Raw genomic sequence first — 27,786 nt, 5'->3', positions numbered from 1 at the left:
TGAGGAATCTGCTGGAAAGAGCATCAGACTCTGAGCATGTTCACTGAAGCAGTTTGTCCAGGCAGGACACACCTGTCTGGAACATCAGGGCTTGGGCACATCAGTGAGATAGGATATTTGCCACATCAAAAATCACTGGAGGAACATTTAATCTTAGGATACTCACTGTATAATGAGTAGGGTGAAGGGATACAGTGTGCTTATAGTGTGAACCAACAATAACAAATGTGTAAACATCAAGGATATGCTTAGAGATATTAGTATTTACAGTGCTTTTTTTTTTTTTTAACATGGGACTTCTGTTCTTCATACTTGGGGATTTTCACTCTTCTGTAATCTGCTTATCCCTTTTCTGCTACTTTCCTGCTTTTCTCTCATCTAAGCCCCTTAGTCCAGAGACTTGTTTTGGGGCATGACTTGTATTTCCTTATTTAGTCAAAGTAGTACCCTTTTCCCTTCTGACAGTGAGCAGATGGAATTGAGGGATTTGATTGGAATTCCTGTTTCAGCCAGCGAGGAGGGTCCCCAGCTCCTCCATGTGCACACCCAGGGTGGTGCTGAGGGCAGGCACTGAATTGGGAAGCAAGATACGCAGATTTTAATTCCCATTTCCTACTTACTGATCTTGGGCTCTCATCCTCAGTCAACATTTCCCTAGAGTTTCTCATGAATCTGTGATTTTCTCAGCTTCTGTGCCATAAGATCTCGGAGATTTTTCACATTTTATAGAAGGAAAAACTATTTAGGGAAGAGACAGTTTTATCCAGGTTAGTGAGCTAACAGCAAGGCTAAGTCAGTCTGAGTGTCTTATCTCTAGTGCATTATCTTTTTATTTGCTGTGGTTTGCCAGTAGGACCTTTGCTCTTTGCAACTGTGTGGGTACATCAGGGGTGGTACATGAGCAGTATTTTAATTTTTCAAAATAATTATTAAGGGGCTGGAGTGATAGCATAGTGGATAGAGTATTTGCCTTGTATGGGCTGGAGTGATAGCACAGCGGGTAAGACGTTTACCTTGCACATGGCCGACCTGGGTTCGATTCCTCCATCCCTCTCGGAGAGCCCGGCAAGCTACCGAGAGTATCTCACCCACAGAGAAGAGCCTGGCAAGCTACCCGTGGCATATTCGATATGCCAAAAACAGGAACAAGTCTCACAATGGAGATGTTACTGGTGCCCACTCTAGCAAATTGATGAATAGGACGACAATGCCATAGTGCTATAGTGTGATTGACCCAGGTTCGAGTCCCAACATCCCATATGGTCCCCCTGAGCACTGCCAGGAGTAATTCCTTAGTGCATGAGCCAGGAGTAACCCTCTATATCGCCAGGTGTGACCCAAAAAGCAAAAAGTAAGTAAATAAATAAATACTAAGTGATGCTAATGCAGGTTTAAAGTCTTTAACTTACTTTTCTTCAGTGCTAGGGATTGAACCTGGGTCTCACACATGCAAGGCAAATGCAACACAGCTGAACTATATATAACCAGCATTGCTGAAGTGGTTTTGATGTTGGGCTTTGGAATTCCCTTGTCTCCCTCAAAGGCAGTCTTTCCCAGGTTTGTGTGTACACACACACACACACACACACACACAACTTGTTTTTATAGTGAGTGAACACAAAGTGATTTTCTCCAGTGGATATGTGACAAAGTATCTTAATCACTCTATCTTAATAATCACAAGTTATTCTCAGTAATCTTTGTTAGCAGGAGAAGTTAATTTTTAAAAATTAGAATTTGTAATATTCGATGCAGTTATATAAGCTTTTATAATTTATATTAAGTGAATGCATTTAAAATATCCTTGTTATATAAAGCTTTGTTCTTGGAATCATAATATACTTGCTTTCTCCTTTTAATTTGTTACATATTGGAGATACTTTTTCCAAACTTAGGTTTCTTTTTCATACTAATGAGTTTTCATTTAAGGAATTATTTTATGGTAGAAGTTAAACTGTTGAAAAGGAAATTAAGAAAACAATGGCTCAGAATTTAGTTCAATCCAGGGGTGTAGGTGGGGGTTACTTTCTCCAGGCTCATCTCTGGCCTGGGGTTTTGTTTCATTGTTCTGCTGCTGGAGGTGTTGGAGGTGTTAACCAACTGGTTGGGAGGAAGAACCAGTTGTCTAACGCCAGCTTTGTAAAACTTTTTAAAGCTACAACTCCAAAGTCAGTTGCCATTTGCATTCACCTTGTACTCACAAATGTGTCTCTACATTGGCTGGCTGTGGAGATAGCATGCGCACGGATAAGTTCCAGCTACCTAATACTGGGCTGTGTATTGTACTCAGTATAGTATAGGTGGCGGGAAGTTGATGTGGAGCTGTAAAAGGCTTTGAAAAATCAGGAGTTTTAGAATGTGAGATCCTCCTGGAGTGATGGAGGGATCATTGTACCTTGCCCCTCCCCCCCACCCTGGTCAGGGGAACTGACTGTTGATACTCAGGTCATCAGCTCAGTGTACAATAAAAAATTTCAGAGATTAAGGGGTTTCTCCCACCTCTTAGCAGGTACCCATTTGTTGTCCAGTATTGGAGTGCTTGCTAGTGGCAGGCATGCTTACAGTCCCTAAAACTCCAGCAGTTCCTAGCACACATGGCTCTGTCTCATAGGCCCCTGTTTGGATGAGGACAGGCAGCAAAAAATAAGAAATATTCCTATGACGGTACAATGAAAATGGTGTAGGGCTAGTGAGTGACTGAGGCCTGACTTTAACTTTGGGACAAGGACAGCCATTTTGGGGGTACGTGAAATGACAAGGCAATAGTCTGCCTCGTGTCCGAGAGTCTAACTGGTGCCCAGGTTCTCACCACCCTGGCACACGTGGGAAGGGATGCACTGAGGTGTGTGGGACACCTTGAGCCATGAATTGCAGAGGAAAATGGGGCTCTATCATAGGAAGAAATCGCTATTTTTTTCTTTGTAGTTTGTCTCTGTTTGGGGGGGCCATTCCTGGCTTTGCACTCAGGGATCACTCCACTCCTGCAGGGCTTGGGTCTGTGGTGCCAGGGATCAATCCTGGGTTGGCGGTGTGCAAGGCAAATCGCCCTACCTGTGTTACTCTCGTGCCGTCACCATTTCTGACTACAGTGGAAAGTCACTTGCTTTTAGAGGGTTGGGTTGAAGCAGGGCAGCAAAGAAATCAGTTTTCTTTCTCTCTTAGTTTTCTGCGTGCAGTTGGGAGCCCAGATTGTTGATTGGAATTGATGGTGACTGAACACAGGCAGTGAGAAGGACAGAAAGAAATGTTCTGGTATGTTAGGAACAGGGCTCCTGGTAGGCTGGACGGACCTGAGGTGGAGCTGGTAAGGTAGTGATTGGTTAAGAGGTTTGAGCTTCGTGGAGGTTTTCCTGTCTATAATGTGGTCACATGTCCCTATTAATTGGACTGCACTTCAATTCATGACTTCAGATTATGGCTTAGGTACTGCCCCACTGAGATCATTAGGGCTTGGTGGGAAGGAGCTGTGCTCTGTTTCTAGTGCTCTCCTGGTGTTTTCAAGTTAGATGAAAGGGCCCCAAGGCCACTCCCAGGTTTGATGTTTGCTAGGAGAACTTACAAATCTCAGTATGTAGTCATACTCATGGCTAGGGCTTTATTATGGTGAAAGGGCTTCAAAGCCAGAGCAACGCCATGAAAGATAGGCAGTATCTTCATACCAAAGAAACTAGGCATAAACCTTGAAGCTTTCTCGCCCATGGACATTCTGTTGGGGTCACTCAGCTCCCATAGCAACAAGTTGGGGTAACTCATGTGAAATGTCTGCCTCATTCAACTCCCCACCCAGGGTAGTCGTTACTTGGGACTGGCCATATAGGTAACCTCTACCTAGCACTTCCCAAACTTGTTTTTCTCATCATCAGTCTGATAGTTAAATCTAGACCCAGTGAGCCACTTTGACTAGAGTGGTAGAAACCCTCCCAAGTCAAAGATGCCCCATCTCTTGTCAGTGCTAAGCAGCCTTTCAGAGCAGTGTCAGTTCTCTCCTACACCCCTGCAGATCTGATTCCGTATTCACACTGGTCTGCTTATGGTGGATCCACTCCTGAGTCCTTTCCCTCACCCTCCTCTCAATGCAAGCGCATTTACAAATGTATCTTAAAGAGAAAAGGAGAGGAGTACATGTGGAGCAGAGTTCACTGGCCAGGGCTGCTATCACAAGGGCCAGGAGTAAAACATCTGTGCTCCAAGTGTGTGGGAAGAAGTAATGCATCCTTTTTGGAGCAGTGGCGGTAATAGCAAGTGGTTCTTTTGTAGCTCTTAAAGATTCCTTGTCAGTCACCCAACATTTAATTACTTTGTTTGGGAAAGGAAATTACAGGTTTTCCCCCTCACCACCCTCCTCCCCACACACCTCTTCACGGAGTTGCTTTGTGATGCTCAGGCCCTGTGTGATAGCACAAATGCTATGGACTCTAGCGACAAGTTAGTGGGTTTTGCTTTCTGGATCGTGAAAGCTGTGTCCCCTGGGCCAGTGGAAGACACTAGCTAGTGGAGTGATAGCATAGAAGGGATGGCGGCCAATCCAGGGTTTAGATTTGAATTTATGGTCCTTTTAAATTAGAATTTATACTTAGGGGCCTAAAATCAGGTAGTCCCAATACCTGTATCCTTGAGTGAGTTGCTCTGAAGTTGCTGGACTGCTCAGATCCTGTTGTCCACTCTCTGATGCACAGTTGAAGAGTGTGGAACCAATGTGTGGAATGGATGAGGCAAAGTTTGGAAGAGCCTGCCGCAGTCAGTGGCAGAAATACTATCAATACTTAGATGTTGACTGTCATTGTCATTTAACTTAGAAATGGAGCCCGTGGGGGCGTACTGTGATTTATATGTGTGTACACACACACACACACACACACACACAGACACACACACACAGACACACACATCTATCACACAGTGTGAGGAGTTTGCTAATGTGTCTACCAGGCCATTTCTTCCATTACTGAGGTAGATAAAATACTAAGGGTTTCCCCCTACCTCCTGTTCAGTTTAATGCCATTTTAAATCCTTTGATTCTTCAGGCTGCTTTATGCAGCCAAGAGCTTTCTCAGGGCAACTCCTAAAGGTATGGATTAATGATGCCACTCTCCTTTAACTGCCAGGAGAGTTCTGTTCCCCTTCGGGCAGAGGCAGTGTCCGCTAGTGCTCTTTGCCACAGCCACCCCGCACTTGCTATGAGATGCCTCCTCATGTGTGTTGAATTCAAATTTAACTCTAACGACTATGATTTTTGTTTGACTTGTCAGCTAGTTAGAGAATTTATTATTGGGCAGAGGGGGTGCAAATTCATGATACCGCCTTGACTTAGTGTTGAGGCCGCTGCCCACCCATATCAGAAATAGGGGGCACATACAGGGTTCCTGGTATTGGGAAACTTTGGGTGGGAATGAGATTCAAGTTGAACAGTCCGTGGCCAGCATTCAGCTTGGAATGATAATCATTTGTGATCACACTTGCCTCCAGGGTGAAACAGATTGCCAGTGAATTTGTTATTTGCTTGGATTTTTTTTTTTTTGGGGGGGCACAGAGTGCCCGCACCAGTCCTGATGATTCAAGGCTGCAGCTCTGTAGTGTCTGGGTCCAAGGGCCTCCGAGCTGTACCCAGTGGTGCTGAAGGGGGCAGGGGCGCTTGTGCATAGGGCTTCAAACATAAGCCCCTGACGGCTGGGCTGCCTCTTCAGCCCCTTTAAATTTCCTTCAGGATGTCTGTATTTGGAAATGTACCTTGCAGGGACTGCTCAGAGAATAAAGGATTTGTCTTGTAATTGTCTAGCCTGGTCCTCCCAGGCCCCCTCATCACAGTGCCCCCTAGTGTTGGATTTGGGGGAGTAGCATGAGCCTCTTGCCTTAATCCTCTCTGCACCAGGGGCAATAAAGTGATAAAACCCACTTTCTCAGCAGCTGTGGACTTCTTATATCCTCTTCTCCACACCTCTGTCTCTGCCCCAGCCTGGGAAGAAATCTTAAGGGTTCTTGGGTGCTAGCGAGATTTGAGGTTTTGGTGGTTTTGTTAAAAACTTGTTTTAGGAACACATCTTGTAAGAGCAATGGATAACTTCCCCCAGTGCCTCCGGGCCAAGCAGGGTAGACCCTGGAGAGTAATTTCTTTAGTGGAAAGAGGCCATGGATTTCAGTGAGTGAGGTGAATCACAAGCACAGAACACAGAAATGTGGGCATTTCTTCTCTGCCCTTTTTGTACCTCTTTCTTTACCTCCCTTTCCCCTCTCCTTTTCTTTGCCGCCTCTCTCGTTCTCTTTTCCTCCTCCTTTCACTGCCTGCCTGCCCTCTGTTAGTCTGTGACGCTGACATTTGATAACTTGTATGACTTGAGATGGTGAGGCACGGGTTTTTTTTGTCTGCTTCATCTCTTGTTCATATTTTTTAAGAGAACTGAGATCTCTTGTGACGTTGCAGGACCAGTTCCTGTTTTCATGGTCAGGAAAATGAGTTGTTACTCTGCTGTGATTCTCCATTCTCTAATGCTGTCCACATGAGAGAGAAAATTAGTTTTGGCAGTGTGAGTATGTCATGTAATATTAAATTGGAGAAGAAGCTGCTGTTTATTTTGACCATCAGCAATCCAGATGGTTAACATCTGATGTGAAGCCTAGCCGAATCCTAGACTTCTCTCCTATGCATCAGTTGAGATTGTATGAAATTCGTATCTGCAAAAGACAAGAAGCTTTCCAAAAGGGAACTATCCCAGTTGAATGTGGTTGATTAAAAATCACAGGCAGAACATTTTACTGCTGTGACCATTAAGAGATGGAATTTTTTTTCCTACGCCTTTGGGCTGGAATGGTCTGACTCAGCTGAATGCAGCCTCATGAATGAGCCTAGTGAACCACCCATTGATCTATAGATGACACAGAGCATGTTCTGATTTATAAGTTTGTTTCAGGTATCTGATAGGAATGAGCTTTCGGGTTAAAATATTCAGGCAGGGATCCTATTATACCCTCTTTAAATTAAAAACAAAATCAGGGTTAGGAGGAAAAAACCTTTTAGATTCTAGTATAATTTAGGACATGAGTTACTGTACATCATTGTTGCTTTTTTTCTTAGTTGCCAGCTGAAAAGACTTTTAGGTGCTAATATTTTGTAGAGGCTGGTGACGGGGAAGGTCGCTGATTCCAGGTTATGATTTATCTGTAGAAAGTATTGTTTGGGTGGTGTGCCCTGCTCGGGTGAGGGGCTTGTGCCTCATAAGTGTAGCAATAGCAGATAAAGTACTCTGGAAGAAAAATAAAGTTTTTTTTTTTTAAAAAGTAAACCCAAAATACCTTTGAAAATTCCTTTGACCAGGCTCCTTAGGTGGGGAACATTTTGTCTATTCTACTTATTTAGTTTTTAGAACCCAGATTTAGGCCAACTCTTTTCCTCTTTATTATGACATAAATATTTTGAGAACTAGCCTTGAAAATTTAATTTTAATCATAATTTATATTATTGAAATTAAAAATGTTGTCCTGTGCTGGAGAGGTAGCACAAAATTCAAAGCACTTAGCTAGCATGGGGCTATGGCACCGATTCAAATCCTGCACCCTATATGGTCCCCCGAGCACCTCCAGGGTTGGCTCTGAGCACAGGAGCCAGATGTGGCCCCAAATAAAAGAAAACAACAAAAGCTACCCTTCAGTCTGCTTACAAATGAGCATTAATAACTTGGAACCTGCCTCTACCTGTATTTTGTATAGTGTACTTTTTTTTTTTTTTTTTGGTTTTTGGGTCACACCTGGCGATGCACAGGGGTTCCTCCTGGTTTTGCACTCAGGAATTACTCCTGGCGGTGCTCAGGGGACCATATGGGATGCTGGGAATCGAACCCGGGTCGGCCGTGTGCAAGGCAAACACCCTACCTGCTGTGCTATCACTCCAGCCCCAGTGTGTAGTGTATTTTGTATGTCTGATGCTTGTTGGTTGCTCTGGTATTTCTGATATAAATAAAAACATGCTATTTAAGAGAATTTTTTACTTTTTAACTTTTATTCTCAGCACTACCAGGAGCTTCCCACTCCTAAATGGACTCTCCAGTTCCCAACAATTTTTTTTTTTTAAATCCTAGCTTTACTGACATGTAATATATACCACAATACTTATCTATGTAAGTGTACAGTTTAGTAGCTTTGAGTTCTTTCCGGAGTCGTGTAGTTATCACTATTATCTCCTAGTGGGACATTTTCACCCCCTGCAAGGCTTCATGCCGTGGTCAGTCACACCTCACTCTTCTGTCCTCTTCCCGCCCCTCCAACCATTCAGGTGTTATACAACCACAAATCTTTCTGTCACTTTAAATTTTCCTGTTCTAGGCATTTTATATAAACGGGGTTGTATGCTGTACAATGTGTAATCTTTTTACCGCTTAATGACTTTTTCCCAGCTTGTCCATGTCTCTTACTGCCATTACTGACAAGGAAACTGATTTGTCCACTATGTATATAAAGTCTTCTTAATTGAATATTTTATTCTATTTTATTCAAATGAATAAAATCATTTATTTGATTTTATTCATTTGGTGGTCCGCGTAGCACCTATACTCATGAAACAGAGTGAACACCCTGATTCCCATTGCGCCTTCGTCATGGCACTTGGCTGTGTTTGGTGAGAGGGAGGGTATGGTGCTCACTTCCCCTATAGCCTGCATGCAGAAGGTCTTCTTGGCGTCCCTCCTGTAGCTGTAAACTCGGCCCAGTTGACTCAGTTGCTGCCCTGCCCTCAGAAGCAGCGTGTATCCCACAGGTTCTTTGCGCGTGTCTTACTCAGTGCCCTCATGGACTTTGCTTCGGCATCTCAGGCTAACTTTCTTCCCAATATTCTTCTTCAAGAGTTGTGCCTCGGGGCTGGAGCAATAGCACAGCGAGTAGGGCATTTGCCTTGCACACGACCATCCCGGGTTCGATTCCCTGCATCCCAAAATGTCCCTGGAGCACCACCAGGAGTAATTCCTGAGTGCAGAGTCAGGAGTAACCCCTGTGCATCTCCGGGTGTGACCCAAAAAGCAAAAGAATTCAGATTTTATAAGCAGCTTACCCCAGGGAGAGATTTGACTTGCTATAGCAGTAAATTTTATCTGTTCATGTGTCTGCTGTGGGGGTGCTGCTGGAGGGGTGGGTGACCCACTTGGGGCGCTCCAGGGACCATGAGATGCCAGCGTTTGAACCCATGCCTCACACAGGCAAGTCAGGCTCTGCCACAGCCCCAGACCTCTTCATGGTTTTTGTTTGGTTTTTAAAAATATTTCAGTCAAGGTCTCTCATTCATACAGACTTAAGAGAGATTTTGCTTTTATTCATAGTACCTTAAAGTTATTTTTGTGGCTAATATTAAATAATTTTTGAAACATTTGTGGTTGATATAATCAAAATGTTGCACTTTGTTATTTGATACTCTCAAGTAATGTTGTCAATGATAATCTGCTTCTTCCTTACCAGTATATATTGTTTTATTCTTGCATTGGCTAAAGCTTTGTGATTACCAGTATATTTTTATGTTTCTATCATAATTCTGTATTTTTCCCCCTAAAATCTAAAAATTGGGAGTAGTGGAGGGGGGCAGCCTCCCATAACATTTGAGCTTTCTTCCCTTCCAGCCTTTTCAATAGTACGTTTTTGAGTGGTTACTGGTACAAGGTATTGTAGGTAAAGCTCTTGACATGAATTACTTGAATATACCTTCACAGCCAGCCAGAGGGAGAGGAACCTTTCTTCAGACTCTACTGAGTGAAAGCAGAGGCTGAGAAAGGTTATGTGGTCTCCTTGTGGAGACATACTTGGAGGGGGTGGGGAACATGGACACCTGGTCACAGAGTTCAGTCTTGCGTTGGAATCTGATGGTCTCTACCAGCCTCTTGGAAGCCAGCAATGTGCAGAGTCTGGCCCACTCACCGGTGCTCTGTTGTCTGGGCCATCCAGGAGATCGGTACGGAACTAAGTGCAAAGATTTGGCAACTTCCCTAGTGAGTCCTTATTGCCCAGTAGCCAAGCAAGTGACTTGTAGGCTCATCTTCTTGCACCAGGTACGAACTGGTTTGGTAAGGTGTGGGTGTGGAGTGCTGTCCTGGCTGTGAAATGGAAACTGCAGAGAGCGATTGGCCCCTGCATGATGAAGGTGAAGGTGTGGAGCCGGGCTTTCACTGAAGCTGATGGGGAGGCACTGCAGGCAGGTAGTCTTAGTAAAAATGTTCGGACCCTTCCAGATTCAGGATTGTTCGAGTTCTTTTGTGGGCTTTTCTTTGTTGCCGTGCATTAGTGTTTGGTTGTAGAATAGCATAATTGTGAGGACTAATGATTCTGCTCTGCTCCTTCGGCACTTTAGTATTTGTTGGCAGTGCTACAATGGAGTCATTAAGCACTTTAATTTATTGACTGCTAATTGATTTAACTATAAAGTAATGTGCTGTAAGTAGAGGAAGCACAAAATAATCCAGTGCTTCCTCAGACTAAAGGGAGAATTACAATTCTTAGTAATTGGAACTATGTTCCTAGCCCTTAGAAGAAGAGGTGTGTAGAGTTGGTGCATGCATGCATCACTTGTTACCCCCTGTAGTTCTGGCACGTGAGTTTCAGTGCAAGATGGCGGTTAGTGTTCATAATCCCATTGGTATGACTAATATTTGAGCTGATCGTCACAGAGTTCCAGCTGACCATCATTAGGAGTTCTGTAGAACTCAGCCTCTCCCAGAACAGTCCCCAGGTGCAGGGTCCTCCTGGTAACTGGCTGGTAAGAAGAACCAGAGTTCTGTTCAGTTGCTTGCCTCTGGGTTGTTCTGTTCAGTTGCTTGCCTCTGGGTTGTTCTGCTATTTCAACAGTGTGGTCTCAACTGCTGTTTCCAACTGAAATGTTAAGATCAGATTCTCATGGTAAATGACTAGATAGAATGTCAAATTAAAAGCTATTGAATAACATTAAATAGCACATTAAAATGTGAATAGTGTATGGAGCCTACCTAGATTCTTAAGCATTAGATTTTCAAGATGTACATTATTTTTGGGACTCTGTGCCAGGCTGTTTTCACTCAGGGCACCCCAGAGGGGGCGGGTGAGAACCCTCCTCGCCCCAAGGGACCCAGCCCCGGCAGCCGACCTCCACTACCCAACTGTCGCCATGTTCAAGGCCGCTTTCTGAACCGCATGGCCGACACATAAGACACTTCCTACCTATTTTCCATAATTACCACACCATATTTGATGGAGTTCAGACAGTAGGCAACAAATCATAGTTATATATACCTCTCGGAGAGCCTGGCAAGCTACTGAGAGTATCCCGCCTGCACGGGAGAACCTGGTAAGCTACCCGTGGCATATTCGATATGCCAAAAACAGTAACAATAGGTCTCATTCCCCTGACCCTGAAGGAGCTTCCAATCGTTGAGAAAGACGAGTAAGGAGAGGCTGCTAAAATCTCAGGGCTGGGAGGGATAGAGACGTTACTGGTGCCCGCTCGAGTAAATCGATGAACAACAGGATAACAGTGATGACAGTGATACATTATTTTATGATTCTTCTTTTTTATTTTTGTTTACTTTTTCATTTTTGGTAAAACAAGTCATCAATCAACAGTATTTTAAAACAAGTGCCAATGTATTATTTTGGTAATTTCTTGAACTTCTCTTCTTGCTTCCTGTTCACTGTCATATAGATCCTGCCCAGGTTTATTGCTTTTCCTTTACTTTATGCTAGATGAGATAAAAAATCCTGTAGTCATCTACATGATTTTGGTTTTGGCTCTTAGAGTTTTGTTGTTGGCAGTGAGCATTGCTGGTGAGAGGTCTGTGTCATTTTGCTCCACTCACCCAGTGCTGGGGTGGGGAATCATTCTCTTTTGGAAATTGGACCCAAGTCTCTGGTGTGGGAATCAATCAGCATTTTAGTCCTCTGAGCCATCTCTCCTTCCCTGTGAGAGCTTGAAATTTTTCTCTACACAGACCTTTGATCTTCAAAATACTGCTGATAAAAAGCAAACACTAAAAAATCACATGGGAATTTTCTATCAAATCCATGCCCTGGTAGTGTAGTGATAGGATTGATTATTTTTCCTTGTTGGCAGAAAATTATATTCACTTAAAATATGGTTGCCTAAATATGTATTGACTCAGCAGAAAATCATATTTTTTGCTAGAAATTTTTGGACTTTTTAAGGATGACTGTATATTTTCCCCATTCTCCTAATCTGTTTCCTTTTTATGTTGTACTTTTGGAAGGATGGAACAGAATTGTGAAGAGATGTTTTTATATACTAGTTTTTATGTTAACAGTCATAGATGACTACTAGATGAGGGGCAAAATAGTAGACACTAGTAATTGGATAAAGTTATATTAATTTCACTTTGAAACACAGAACACTGCATGCATACTGATTATAAAAATATAATCATAGATTCTTTGATTTTTTTTCTCTGATTTTTTCCAGTTGTCAACTCTATAAATGTGTCTGAAGCACTACGAAGCTTTCTTCCATAAGAGTTTTTTGTTGTTGTTCACTTAAATCTTGCTTTATTTAGCTTTTGAAATACAACATTATTTTTTGGATTTGAATGTGTTTAGGTCTGCTGAGATTTTTCAAGCACTTCAGATAAAAAAGGATAAAATTAATTTATGAAATTGATGAAGTTTGAAAAAAATCTAACCCATCTCCTCTCTTGTGTCTGTCCAACCCTTGTTAACATCCCTGCAAACTGTACTTACACACATACGCCTTCTAAAAAATTTTCCTTTTTAAAAGAATGGTACTATACTTTATGGCATTTAATTTATTCCATAAGGACTATTTTGGAGTCAGAGCAATACCAGGTCAGGACCGAGACTAAGATGGAGATGGTACTGCACGTAGCATGAAGTTTGTAGTTGCAGTGACTATCCGTAGTCAGATAATCAGCATGGAGAAGTCAGAGAGGATGCTTGCTACTTTTCTAGAAGGGGCAATGTGCATACTCAGATAATTAACTGTTGGTTTCAGATATCTGATCTTTCAAAAAATTTTTTATGCGGGGGCGGGGTCGGACTACACCGAGAGGTGATTGGGGGCTACTCCTGGCTCTGTGCTCAGGGGTCACTTCTGGAGGTGCTCTGGGGACTCTGTCATACCCAGGATGCACCTTCTATCTTTCTGGCCCCGATTTTCCTTTTTCCTTTTTTTGTGGGTAGGGCCACTTCTTTTGTTGTGATATTCAGGGGTTACTTCTGGTTCTGCACTGAGCAATTACTCCTGGCAGTGCTCAGAGGACTATATGGGATGCTAGGGATCGAACCTGGATTGGTCATATTTAAGGCAAGTGCCCTAAGCGCTGTGCTCTCTCTGGTCCCCTCTGATTTAAAGAAAAGAATTTTTTCACCCCTCTGAGGCTGTATTGAATATAACATCTTGTATTCTTCATTTACTTGTTAATTTTTTCTGTTTGGTACTCAGCGGCAGCTCCTGGCCAGGTGCGTGGGCGGTGCTCCTGCCAGTTGTTGGGAGACTTGTGTATTGACTGAGATGAAATGCCTGGTACTCCCACACTCTCTCCCTCCTCTCCAGCTCTCCACCCTGCTTGTTGATTCTTAAAATGACCTGTGCCTGTTTGGAAAAAGGGTGACTGATTATACAGTTCAGGACCATCTTTTTTTTCTGAAAGTCCTAAACTCGGGTGGAGAAGGACTCTGATCAAACCTCTTAGACCTTTAGCTTCTTGTTCTCTGGCAAGAGTAGACCTCCTGAGAAGGTATTTTCTATTAATGGGCTTTGCCTAGAAATAACCTGCTGTTCTAAAATGGTGAATAATTTTGTTTGTTGTTGCTTCTGCCTCTTTCAGTGACATGCCCGTTACTTTGGAAAGCATTGTTGGGATTAGACGGGCCCTCACCCCCATCCTTTTCAGATTCAATCTTTTAAAAAGATTATGCTACTTTTCCCCAGGAAGAACTGCCAAGGAAACCAGGTTTTCTATGAACTAGAGACCCAGCTCATTACCAGTTCTCTGGCTTAGTTGGGATATAGTTCACATGTCATAAAATTCAACCTTTGAAAAAGTTCACTGGTTGTGAGTGTTCACAAGGTTGTGTAAACTGTTAGCACTGTCTAATTTGAGAACGTTTTCATCATCCCAGAGCAGCCAGTCCCAGTGCCCGTCTCCGTGGTCACCATCCTTCCACTGTCTCCCAGGCCCCTAGCAGCCCCTCATCTCCTTTCTCAGTGTTTTTTATATTCCATTGAAATCTCTTGCCCCTGGAGGTGGTAGTGGGGAGGCAGTAGGTGGAGACGGAGCTGCAGCTTCATGAAGAAGCTATTAGGGCCCAGCCTCTCACTTGCAGCTTTCCACTTCTTGATCCCTGTGCAGAGTTTGGGAAGGTGGTTTGCTGAGCTGCTGGGTCTTTTACTGCTTGTGATTAAATTTGTCAGTCTTCAAAGATATTGACTGATAATGGGTAGCAGTTGAGTCTGAACTGATAAGGAAATTAATTTACACTAGCCTTTTATTCTAAGTGTAGAATGACCAGCAAATGCATTACAGTTCTTCTTCCTACAGCTTCCTGTGGGAGGTTTGTATAACTTTGAGAATAACCAAATTTCAAATCATAAAGCACTTTGTCAGTCAAAACCAGAAAAGCAGGTAGCTTTGAATATATGCATCAGATATGCCGTAAGTACATATTTGGGATTCCTGCCTATTGTTCTAGCTTGTGATGAGAGGTTGAAGACAAGTGGGGATTAATTGAAAGGGTGATGGGGAAGTACCAACTCTCAGCAATTCCCTTGAGTATCAGTGCAAAGAATAAGACCCTGAGAAGTGCTCTTGAATTACTGAGTGTGTGAGACTGCTTACTGGGTGCTCTTAGCTATCATAGAAATTTGTTAGCTGAGTGGTGTGTGTTCTTTCTTGCTCCGTTCACTTGGCCTATTCCAAATGGTTTCTGAAAGTACTTGAGTGCTGGACCTTCTCCCAAAGTTTCCATTTTTATGCAGCTCTGTTGTTCTGAGTGCTGCACCGGGCTCTCTGTAGTAGCTCTTTAGGACTGCCATATTAACGCTGGACCTCCAGGCATTTCTCAGCTGCGGCCATATGGTCCCCATGGGCCTTGTGTATTTTCCAAAGTGGTCCACTAGTGAAAATTCCATAGGTCAGGGGCGGGGTTGCATGGCACAAGATTAAGCTGGTGGGAGGAGTTTGGCACTGGAGGGAAGCAAGGTTGGGGATAGAAGGTTGAGAAGCATTTTCTAGGCTACTGATTGGTTCCCTAGAAACCATGTTTATTAGGTTGTGGGTCTTGGGGAGTCTAGTGAAAATGCACAGAAATACCGCCACCAGAGAAGAGAGTGGTGGTTGGGCCTTTCAGAATAAAAGATGGTTAGTGGTCGCATGCAGGTGTCCTTCTGTCTCCTCTCTGTGTCTCTTGTGGTCTAAAGGACACACTGCAGATCAGACTCTCTCCAAAGACCTAGTGGATCGCGCAGAGCACACTGTTTGGGAGTAATGCATGAAAGTGTCAGGTGTAAATAAAAGTGCTTTGAGACACGTACTGCCTTTCTGAAAGGTTTAATTTTCTTCATAGATTGTTAGGTTTATCTGTTCCACTAAGTCACAACTAGGAAAATGGCTTCATAGGAGATGATTTAAAACATAGAAAAATACATTGAATTATGCCAGTACCTCTTCTGTGTTTAAAATGTAGTAATATCACTCCTTGGTCTAAACTCCCCAAATTCCAAAAAGTTTCCTAGTAGGAATGAAAAAAAAAAAAAAACTCATCCACAGTTACCTCCTTCACCTCATGGATTCTTTTACATTTAAGTAACTTTTTTTTTTGTTTTTGGTGTATTTGCTTTCTTCATTCAAAGAACTGACACATTCATGAGTATCTATAGCTTTTTAAATGACAAGTCCAAACTCTAAGTAACATCCTGAAAATGTGACATAATGTTACTTTTAAATGAATTGAAGCTTTCTAGTTCAGGCAAATGAAGTGTTGCCTAGATGTTTTTTAGCCTGGATGATGTTCATGAATTGATGAACTTGCTCAGAATTGGCCCCTTCTACCAAATGGAGAAGGATCTTTCTATGTTCTTTAGGTTGACAAAGTATTGCTTCTGTAAACTTACATTATTTTAGTTTTGAATTTATTTTCAAAATTGCTTTAAAAAGGTCGACTGCTTCTCAAAAAATTAGAAATTGAGCTCCCATTTGACTCAGCAATACCACTTCTGGGAATATATCCCGGAGATGCAAAAAAATATAGTAAAAGTGACATCTGCACCTGTGTTCATTGCAGCACTGTTCACAATAACCAGAATCTGGAAAAAACCAGAGTGCCCGAGAACAGATGACTGGTTAAAGAAACTTTGGTACATCTACACAATGGAATACTATGCAGCTGTTAGAAAAGATGAAGTCATGAAATTCACATATAGGTGGATCAACATGGAAAATATCATATTAAGTGAAATGAGTCAGAGAGGAACAGATATAGAAAGGTTGCACTCATTTGTGGAATATGAAGTAACAGAATGGGAGACTAACACCCAAGAATAGAGATCAGTATACCAGGAGGATTACTCCACAGCTTGGAAACTGGCCTCACATGCTAGGTGAAGAAGCAGCTCTGATAGAGAGGGGATCACCAAGCAAAGGGTGCTAGGCGGGCCTACTAGGGATAGGAGATACAGGCTGAAAATGTCTAAAGACTGAACATGATGCCTACTTAATACCTCTGTAGCAAACCACAACACCCAAAAAGAGAGAGAGAGCAAAAGGGAATGCCCTGCCACAGAGGCAGGGTGGGGTGAAGGGGCATGGTAGTGGTGGTGGGAGGGATTTTGGGACCATTGGTGGTGGAAAATGGACACTGGTGGAGGGATGGGTACTGGATCATTGTATGACTGAAATGCAAGCATGAAACTTTGTACGTCTGTAACTTTATCTTGGGGTGATTCACTAATAAAAAAAAATTAAAAAAATCTTCCCCCAAATAAAAATAATTAATTAAAAAAAAAAGGGTCGTCATACATAGTACAGGGAGATTCATTGGAATAACAGTCAGATTTGCTTCTTTTTTTTCTTTTTCTTTTTGGGTCACACCCAGCAATGCACAGGTGTTACTCCTGGCTCATGCACTCAGGAATTAGTCCTGGCAGTGCTTGGGGGACCATAAGGGATGCTGGGAATCGAACCCGGTTCGGTCTTGTGCAAGGCAAATGCCCTACCCAATGTGCTATTGCTCCAGCCCCCCAGATTTGCTTTTATGCTTGCTGCTAGTTCCTGTTACATGGTTCTTGAGGTGTTTGATGAATTGAAAATAAAAATCTAGGGGCCTAGAAAATGACTCAGTGGCTTAAGATACTTGCTTAAGTATGAAACCTGGAGTGCTAACTTGCATGCTACTTCTGGTGCAGGAGGGGAGGAAAAACTAATTAAAATGGGCATCCCCTCTAGAAATGAGAACTGTATTTTAATTAGCAGATTTTTCTGTTTCCTTAACCTTTTTTTTTTTTTTATAACAGCAAGCCAGGGCAGAACAGGAAGAAGAATTCATCAGTAATACTCTATTCAAGAAAATTCAGGCGTTGCAGAAGGAGAAAGAAACCCTTGCTGTAAATTATGAGAAGGAAGAAGAGTTCCTTACTAATGAGCTCTCCAGAAAATTGATGCAGGTAAGTTATCTTTTCTACCTTCTATCTTTTCTGTTTATCTCTGCAGGAAAAAAAATAATTTTGGTATATAGAGTACTTCGCTTGAAATATTTTTTGATGAGATTGTAGTTAAACTTCTTTGGGAACTAAAAATACCAGATCAAAATGGTTGCTTGTGTTACTCATGTCTGGATTTGTAGTTCATCTGCTCTAGTAAGATATTTAATGTCTTGTGCATTTTAAAAAATGGGGTAGGATGCCAGGACTTTAGCATAGGAGTAAATGCTGTAGATAGTGTTTTGAAAATTTGAAGAGTTATTCCAAATGTTGAGATTTTTTTTTTATGTTGAATCTGTAATGATTACATCAAATTTTAGGGTATCCAGAAGTATATCTTTTGCACTAAAACATAGAATATAAAATGAAGTATTAATTTTGGGGAAAAAATAGTCATCTGTGATAGTTAAAATTATATACAATCAACTATGTTCAAACGGGGAAATAATATGAGCAAATACAAGACTTTGTTATCAATATTTAATGTTAATTACTAATAGCAGATAGAACATAGCTCTAAACTTGCAAGTGAAACACAAAAGTAAGATTTCTTTAGGGGAACTAGAGATTAAGAAGCATGATGTTGAATTTTTATTATTAAATACAACTCTTCCAGAATAGAAGCAGGTATGAAATCATCCTGAGAACATTGCTACATTTGTTCTTAAATGACCGTGGAAGTTTGAAATGCCCCCTCGTATTTCTATTCTCTGACATCTTTTTGAAGTATGTACTTTAGTGAGGTTAATAGAATACTAAAAAACTTTTTAAAACTCCCTAAATTTCTTTATTTCCTTCCAACTAAACAGTTGATTAATTGCATATTTTGTATTTATTGATACTGTATTATTATTATTTTCGTGGACAGGGTTATGGGCTACACCTGAAGGCATGTAGGGCTTGCCCCTGACTTTTTGTTCAGGGATTACTGCTAATGGTATGAGAATTGAATCTGGGTTGGCCTCATGCAAGGCAACTGCCCTCCTCCCTATACTATCTGCCCCTTATTCTGTATTCTTATTTTAAAGTGAGTTAGAGAAAAGAAAATGTTACTGTGAATATCACGAGATGATACATACACTATACTATTCTATATTTATGTTACTATGAATTCTCTGGGCTAGAGCGATAGCACAGCGGTTGGGCTTTCGCCTTTCATGCGGCCGACCCGAGTTCAATTCCTCCGCCCCTCTCGGAGAGGCCGTCAAGCTACCAAGAGTATTGAGCCTGCGAGGCAGAGCCTGGCAAGCTACCTGTGCGTATTGGATATGCCAAAAGCAGTAACAATAAGTCTCTCAATGAGAGACGTTACTGGTGCCCGCTCGAACAAATCAATGAGCAATGGGATGACAGTGATGAATTCTCTATATATGAGAAAATCCACAAGTAAGTAGACTGGCACAGTTCATATCTTTGTTGTCCAAGGGCCAACTGTTTATCATGGCTTTGGAAGCCTGAAAAACAGAAGTATCCAGATTTTATTATAAAGCAAGAGATTTCAGGCAAAATTTCTGCACTGAAACATTTTGTTTGTGTGCAGCTAACTTAGAGAAAAATATGAAGGAGAAGAGTTATTTTTTTTCTTTTAACTGTCTCTTTGGAAATATTAGTTGATTTATTCTGCATATCGCTTCTCGAAATAGAGGGATACAATTATAATGTTGCTTTTTTTTTTTTTAAGTGTATAATCAAGTGGGAGGCCACCTGGCTGTGCTTAAGGCTTACTTCTGGCTCTGTACCTAGGGGGCTGGGGGACCATAGAGAGTGCTGGGGATCAAATCTGGCTTGGCTGCGTATAAGGAAAACACCCTTATCTGTTCTAGTATATTTCCAGCCCTTTTTATTTGTTTGTTTTTGTAAAAGAACTTTTGGGCCACAGTGGTGTTCAGGAGCTGCTCCCAGCTCTTTGCTGGGGGAAGGTTGTGGCTGGTGGTATTCAGGGGATCATGCGATGCCAGGGATTGACCCAAGTCTCTTACATGCATACAGTATGCATACATGCATAATGTTTTTAAGTCCATTGAGCTCTCTCTCTGACCTTTCTGCCCTAGTTTTACAGAGAAAGAAACCTTTTTTCCTGACGACTTGGTGGTCAGTATATAGAGTCTTAGATGTTTGGTCGAAGTATGTTATAAAGCAATCAAAGCCTAATGAGGCTATACTCCTTTTCTGTTTAGACTTTACCTTTACTATGAATGTTCTGCAGTGTATAGTTATTAATCAGCGTTTCATTTTCTGTTGTACCCTACCTACTCTCCAAAGACATTGCTGTCTCATAACATAAATACCAACTGAGTATAAAAACATCAGAGCCATGTGCTACAGAAAAGGAAGCTAGTTACAGTACACTTGACATAAGAACATTTAGAAATTTTAATCTCTGAGCATCCGATAAATAAGTGAAAACCTGGAGAAATAATTGCTATATTTGGTAATTCTTGTATTTAAAAACACAGTTCTGCTTGCTCAGAAGAAAACATTTCTCACATATTAAAAATATCCTTTTTATGGAAAGTAGATTTTTTTTTTCTGCTCTTTAAGCCACACTCAGCAATGCCCAGAGGTTACTCCTAGCTCTGCACTCAGGAATCACTCCTGGCGGTGCTCGGGGGACCATATGGATGCTGGGAATCGAACCCGGGTCAGCCATGTGCAAGGCAAATGCCCTACCCGCTGTGCTATTGCTCCAACCCCTGGGAAGTAGATTTTGTTAAAGAAACTCAGTAATGTATAAAGTGAACAAAACAGTTCTTACCCAAGGTAAGAAAATCATGTGTATAATGTGTAGCACTAGGCTTTGTATGACTGAGTCTCATGACTGCCTGCACTCAGTAGGAAATTGTATGGAGAAAGAGATATGAAGAGATTGTTTGGGGAGATCTGGATGTGTCTGAACTCGTTAGTGATTTTTAAAGACTCAGGACAGAGTGGTGGTTAGCCTGTATCCAAGAAACTATTTTATTCATGTGAGCTTGGCTCTTAGGATTTTGTGGTTTTTTACGTGTGGTAAATTGTATATAATACCAACTTTTTCATTTCTGAATGCATAATTCACCTCCAGAACTTTTCAAGCTGAAGCTCTATAGCCATGCAGCAGTTAATTTCCCATTTTTCCTCATTCATTCAGATTTGTTTTGGGGGGTGTCCCAAAACACTGGGAGAGTGGATGCTGGGAGAGCAGGAGGTGGGCTCAGTTTCCATGCATTACTCAGCAGGCCCAGGAGCCTTTCCTGGAGGCCCTTAACTGGGGCTGAGTGGGTCTGAAGTTTGGGTGCAGGGTGCTGCGGTGCTGCTGAGGCACTGGGGGCCACCAGAGTCATGCCTAGGGGTAGGGATTCAGGTGGCATGTGCTGCTGGGAATAAGACTGCAGGTCTGGAGCTTGCAAGGCTTTGGAACCCTCTTCCCACCCTTAGTTTTTTTTTTTTTTTCTTTTTTCTTTTTGGGTCACACCCGGCGATGCACAGGGGTCACTCCTGGCTCTGCACTCAGGAATTACCCCTGGTGGTGCTCAGGGGACCATATGGGATGCTGGGAATCGAACCCGGGTTGGCCACATGCAAGGCAAATGCCCTACCCGCTGTGCTATCACTCCAGCCCCCACCCTCAGTTTTGAAGGAACCAAAAGGCAGGTAGTTTATGGTTGAAGTCTGTTCAGTTCTGGAACTGTAGAGGCTGTGGCACAACAGGTTCGCCACAGGTGTCAGGAATCACAACAGGCCATCTTGTGAGTAGTCTAAGGAGCCTCCTCTATTTTAGCACTTTGGAGATTTTCTGTAGCTGTGAAGAAGAGCTGATAGCTTAGGGTACTCATCGTCAGGCTTCCGGCATTAAGCCTTCACTTACCATCCTTGATAAGTTCTTGTGGAAGTTTTGAAAGATATATAATGAAAAATGCAGGATTTTAAATCATGTAGCTTCATTCTCATTGTCACCCAGGATTGTTCTTCCCTCTTATCCATGCTGTCGTAAAATGGTTTCGAACAGAACTGTGCTGTTTAAGGACCTGCTATTTCTTTAAGGGTTCCTGCCAGTCTGTTGTTGGAGGCTCACATTTGAAAACTGCCACCCAGCGTGGAAGAATTGATCTCCATCTGGAAAATCTTTCAGGGTAATTGGTACCAGTAGACTTTTCCAAGTGTGTAATTACTGTAGTAAGACTCTCTAGGATGTTTGCTTCTAGATGGCATCTGGTTAGGATGATCCTGCTAAGAGAATCTGTGCAGCAGAGGTCAGTGATAGATGAGTGACTTTACCTGTTTACAAAGAAAGTGTCAGTGTTTGTCAGCTGAAGGCCACTCCCAAGTGTGAAGCTCTGGGGCTGTCAGTCCATAGCAATGCAAAACATAGTAATAAAAATTGCTAGAATGTTTGTTTTCAAAGTCAGCTGAAAGGCTATTTATAGGATAATTTTGTTTTTATCCCCATGCTTTGTTTGTTGTCTGAGTCTTAGATAGTGATCAGACAATGCTTTTATGTGCATTTCAAAGGAATTCTTTGGTTTTGAGAACAAAATGAGATTATTGCTATGAAGGGGCTGGTCCACAGAGCTGGTATCTAATACCTTAAAAAGTGTAAGCAGGGAGAGAGAGAGGGAGGGAGGGGGGAGAGACTTTGTGTCTTGCCCAGACATGTCTGTAGATATAAATAGATACGTACATACATGTATATTCAATTAATAGATTTTAAAAATCACATCTTCATCCTCTGAAAACTCTTCTCTGAATAATCTGCATCCTTATGGTCCCAGAGCTGGGAGACTCTGGGAGACTTTACTTTTAAAAGGATCTGCTAGGGGCTCACAGCCATAAAGTGACTAGGTTGCTTGCCTTGCATGCAGCAGACGTGGATTCAGTCCCTGGCACCACATAAGTCCTTCCAGGAGTAAGCGTTGAGCATTGCCAGGTATGGCCCCCCAAAAAACACTCCCGCATCCTCCCCACACCAAAAAATCTGCTAGATCTTTTGTCAAGGCTTCTGAACTAAATTCTTCTTGGTTTGCCTTGTAGAGAGGTTGAGTTTAATCATAACATATAATTAAATATTTCGGATGTGTGCAAACTCATCAGACTTGGATATGTTACTTGTACTTCAAGGGAGGAAAAAAGCCTCAATATTAAGTCTCAAATATTAGCATCTCAGCTTCTCATTTTGTAAAAACAAAAGCCATTACTTAACAGTTACAAAAGACCTTATTTCCCCAAAGAAGGAAAATTAAAAATTTGGATGCCTTGCCTATTCAGTCTGCGCCTTTTGAAACCTCGCTCTGTGCTGACACATTGTGACGCTCCAGGGCTGCTCTCAGCAGGCTGCGCGGAGGCTCTGTGGGAATCACATCCAGGCCGCCCCTCTGCAATCTGTGCTCACCCTTGAGCTAACTCTGTGGCCCACTGACTCGGAAAACCTGCGTGTTGTGGTTGATTCTGCTTGGAACAGGCTCTATGCATGGGAGACCCACTGCGGGTCATTTGTGGGTGAGAGAAGATTCCAGATCCCACATCTTATAAACTAGCATAATCCCCATGTTCTTTGATGAGCTTAACTGCCTTGTCCATCTCGATGAGGTCCACGCCATTGGCCTTTAGTACTATACAGTTTTTTTCTTTTTTAATTCCTAAGTCTTCTGGTTAACTGTCAACCACCAATCACTAATACCAATCAAGAGTCATTAATGAGAAGAATGGCTTTAGTGATGGTGGATTTTCTTGCTTTTTTTGAAAGCCTAAAGCTTTCAGTTCACTTCTCTGCTCTTTGGGCAGGCCTGCTCAATTATTGCCTTCATTCTTTTCAACCATACCTCTGCCACAGGTAATGAGTCTTTAACCCATGGAGTAGGACTGGAATAAAAATGTACTGAGTTTTACATATATCTCTGAATGTTTTCAATTTAATCCAGCTTTCAATTGGCTTGTTGTGCTGCCTTTTGATTCACTGTTTTGTTTTATTTTTTGCTTTTTTTTGGGTTACACCTGGTGATGCTCAGGGTTTGCTCCTGGGTTTACATTCAGAAATTACTCCTGGCGGTGCTCAGGAGACCATATGGGATGCTGGGAATTGAACCCAGGTTGGCTGTGTGCAAGGCAAATGCCCTACCTGCTGTGCTATTGCTCCAGCCCCAATTCACTTTTTTGGGGGGGTGGGGTGGGGAAAACCCCGGATGGTGTTTCTCAGGGCTTACTCTTGTAGGGCACAGGATTCTATATAGGATACCAGTGATCAAACCTGGACCGACCATGTGCAAGGCAAACCCTAAGTAATCTCTGTGCTGTTGCTTTGGCTCCTTGATTTAACTTCTGAAATTGGATCTTGTCTTAAGAAAATAATCATACTGTAGCTATAGTAGAAATTAGCACTGTAGCACTGTCATCCTATTGTTCATCGATTTGCTGGAACAGGCACCAGTAATGTTTCCGTTGTGAGACTTGTTACTGTTTTTGGCATATCAAATAACACCACGGTAGCTTGCCAGGCTCTGCCGTGCGGGCGAGATACTCTCGGTAGCTTGCTGGGCTCTCCGAGAGGGATGGAGGAATCAAACCCTAGTCGACCGTGTGCAAGATTAATGCCCTACCCGCTGTGCTATCGCTCCAGTCCATGCTCTTCTCATTGGGGCACATTTTTATTGCTAATTGAAAATACTGAAGACTAAACATTTTTCTTGGCTTTTTGTTAAGTGGCATGACTTAGTTTTTTTTTTTTTTTTTTAATTTCATTGATTTGATTTCTGAGGTTAGTAGTCTCCCGGAATGAAAGTAGCTAAAGTTCCTTAATATCCTATGGAAAGATGATATAAAGAGAAGAGGAAGGAAGTTGTGGGCAAAAATCTGTCCTTAAACTGCTATCAAGTGATTTATAGAATAGCTGTTTGGAAGGATATCGTGCAGTCATATTATTTTTTCATATCTGTTGGCACTGGAAGGAAGAATTTCTATGTCCTCAAATCTGTCTATTCATCAAGGATTTACCTTTTCTCTCTTCCCTCAAGTATGGAAGTTTTTAAATACCATTTTAATGCCCCTGCCCTCACCCCAGGAGGATAAGCTTAGCCAGCCCGAGAAAGGTTGACTCTCTAAGTAGCAGGCATGTCTGCACACATTAGCAGTGAGTCCGACCTGCAGCTCCATTCTTAAGCATAGCATCAGAATCTGAAGCTCCCTCCCCACCTTTCATCACATCCTGCCCCCACCTTGCACGAGCTTACACATACACACACACGCATGCACGTGCACACAAACAAGTTGTTACCCAAGTCACTAATATGGTAATGAAGTAATTTCATTTTGCAGGCAGCAAAATAAATTTTCATGGAAGATGTGTCTGCAGTTCTGTTTCATTAATGTCAGTGGCACCAGGGCTTAAGACTGCCATTGTGTTCACTCAGGTGGAAACTCGATCCTCCCAAAGGCTAGGAAAAAGAGACCCTGAACTACATCATTTTACTTTATCATTAAAATGGCTAAACCAGGGGCTGGGAGATAGTGCAGTGGGTTGGGCACATACTAGGCATGAAAGAAATTATTATCCAACCCAGGTTTGAATGCTGGCACTGCATGGCACCCCGTGCATCGTCGGGTGCAGTACCATCAGGCCTTTTTATCCCTGACACTTAGCAGCATCAGGCCCTTTCATTGAACTCCCTGGCTGCTTAGAGAACTGCCCATGGGGTCTCTGGATCTCCTGAGCACTGCTTAGGAGCCCCCCCAATAAATAAAATAGCTTAACTACTGACCCTTTTGGCTTTCAGTGTTTTCAGGGCTATAATGCTGGTCAATTTTTTTTTGGCTTTAATTAAATAGCCTACAAAACAGTTGAGGCAGACTTTTAAAATTCTGTTTTTCACTCTGAATTATCTGAACCTTAGCTTTGTCTGTTCTTTGTTTCTTTTCATGGAACAGGGCACTTAGACACCATATTCACAGTACATCTGCAAAGAGCTCCTGGGATGTTTCTAATGCATTTTAAATGCTGCAGTCACCAAAGGCCACATTATAAGCCAGAATTTTCCTCTTAGTGGCATGCCAAAAATCTCTCAGTCCAACATAATTTGCATTATGATTAGAAAATACAATAAGTTGACACAGTTCCTTTAAAATTGTGTGTATGTGTTGACATTAAGGCTAGATTTGATATATTCCCGAAAGCTTAAGAGTTAATTAAAAGCATCCCACGCCGATTTCCTTGACAAAATGTGCAAAAATGCAGGTAGAAAGAAATTAAAGGTAAAATAAAAGTGCAAGTAAAAATGAAATGAAATTGAAAGAAGAGGCTGCTTTATTCACTAGAGTAGAGGTAGGCATTATTTCTAGTTGAAACAGTAAAGCTTGGTTATACTTTTCTCCGTTGTAGGTGAACCTAACATAGTTATTCATGGAAACACATTCTGAAAGGTTTAAATATCTTGTAGTAAAAAACTGCAATGTTTTCATTTCTTGGGTAGGTTCTTTTTCATTTTCAAAGTAGTTTGCAGTGGGACTGGTCAGTAATTACCTTAAAATGCAGAGCTATAGCTTGCTGCTGTTTTTTTTACAATTATTTATTTATTTATTTATTTATTGCTTTTTGGGTTACACCCGGCGATGCACAGGGGTCACTCCTGGCTCATGCACTCAGGAATTACCCCTGGAGGTGCTCAGGGAACCATATGGGATGCTGGGATTCGAACCTGGGTCAGCCGCGTGCAAGGCAAACGCCCTACCCGCTGTGCTATCACTCCAGCCCCTTGCTGCTGTTTTATATTCCTCCCCCGCCCCTTTATTCATGAGCCATCTGAGAAAGCTGAGGCTTTTAATTTTAATCTACAGTATCTCAGCTTAGAATGAATGGATTCTATGGGCTAAACACTTCATTCCTCAGAGGAAGAAACTGCTCATTCTTACAGAATAGATTTCCTATGCAGAGTCTGACTCCAGATACTGAAGGGATTGTTTTATCATACTGGTGGAGATTTTTTTTAAATCTTCCTGCTGACCAGGTAGAAATGTGTTAGTGCTTTAAAGGGCCTCCTGCTATTGAAATCTTAAGAAAATCAGAATGTCTCTAAGGTATGACTATCTGTAGTATCTGCTCAGCAGTAAAGGTCTGTCCTTGGGGTTAAGAGTGCTGACAAGGAGATAACATTATTATTGTTAAATTTTTTTTAAATTTATTTTATGAATTAGTTCACAATATTTGATTACATTTAATTTTCAAACACCAATCCCACAACCATTCCACCTTCCCACCATCATATTTCAGATTTCTATCCCAAACCCCAACCCCTTCCCCAAGGCAGAACCGAAATAATATATTTTGTATTGTTTGTTATGAAAAACCACTGAAAATGCTACAAAAAAGTTTCTTTAAGAGGAAAGAGTATGCATCTATGGAATATAGAATAACAAAGTAGGAGACTAACACCCAAGAATAGTAGAAATAAGTACCAGGAGGTTGACTCCATGGCTTGGAAGCTGACCTCACATTCTGGGGAGAGGGCAACTCAGAGAAGGGAACATTAAGTAAAATGTGGTTGGAGGCCACTGGAGGTGGGGGGGTGATGCCTGCTGAATGTAGACTAGAGACTGAACACAATGGGCACTCAACACCTTTATTGCAAACCACAACACCTAATTAGAGAGAGAGAGAACAAAAAGGAAAGGAATAAAGGAATACCCTGCCACAGTGGCAGGGTGGGGTGGGGGGAGATGGGATGGGGGGTGGTTGGCAGGGATGCTGGGTTTACTGGTGGCGGAGAATGGGCACTGGTGAAGGGATGGGTTCTTGAACTTTGTATGAGGGAAACATGAGCACAAAAATGTATAAATCTGTAACTGTACCCTCATGGTGATTCACTAATTAAAAAATAAATTAAAAAAAATGAAACTAAAAAAAAAAGAGTATGAAGATTGTTGTATTTCACCCAAGGGCCATTAAGCCCTTCTATAAGAGATCACTAACATGTCGTTAAAAGTTGAGCCTTGAATGCTTTTATATATATATAAAATATATAATAGATGATATATAATATAATATACAATATATTATATGATATATATCACTATCATCCCGTTGATCCTCAATTTGCATGAGCGGGTCCAGTAACGTCTCCATTTGTCCTAGCTCTGAGATTTTAGCAGCCTCTCTTTACTCG

The 27,786-nt window shown here is 42.0% G+C and overlaps 1 protein-coding gene across 1 annotated transcript in view; it reads left to right on the top strand.

Moving 5' to 3' along the window:
- The window catches only part of CCDC6 (coiled-coil domain containing 6), a 133,704-nt gene that overhangs the window by 43,223 nt on the left and 62,695 nt on the right, over positions 1-27,786 (top strand). Inside the window, exon 2 of the mRNA XM_012934496.2 lies at positions 17,477-17,626. Coding sequence (XP_012789950.2) covers positions 17,477-17,626 — 150 coding nt within the window. The remainder of the gene's footprint in view (positions 1-17,476; positions 17,627-27,786) is intronic.

The sequence above is a fragment of the Sorex araneus genome, chromosome 5 (genome assembly GCF_027595985.1).
Source record: "Sorex araneus isolate mSorAra2 chromosome 5, mSorAra2.pri, whole genome shotgun sequence".
NCBI classification, from domain to species: domain Eukaryota; kingdom Metazoa; phylum Chordata; class Mammalia; order Eulipotyphla; family Soricidae; genus Sorex; species Sorex araneus.
This window is presented reverse-complemented; position numbering and strand designations above follow the sequence as displayed.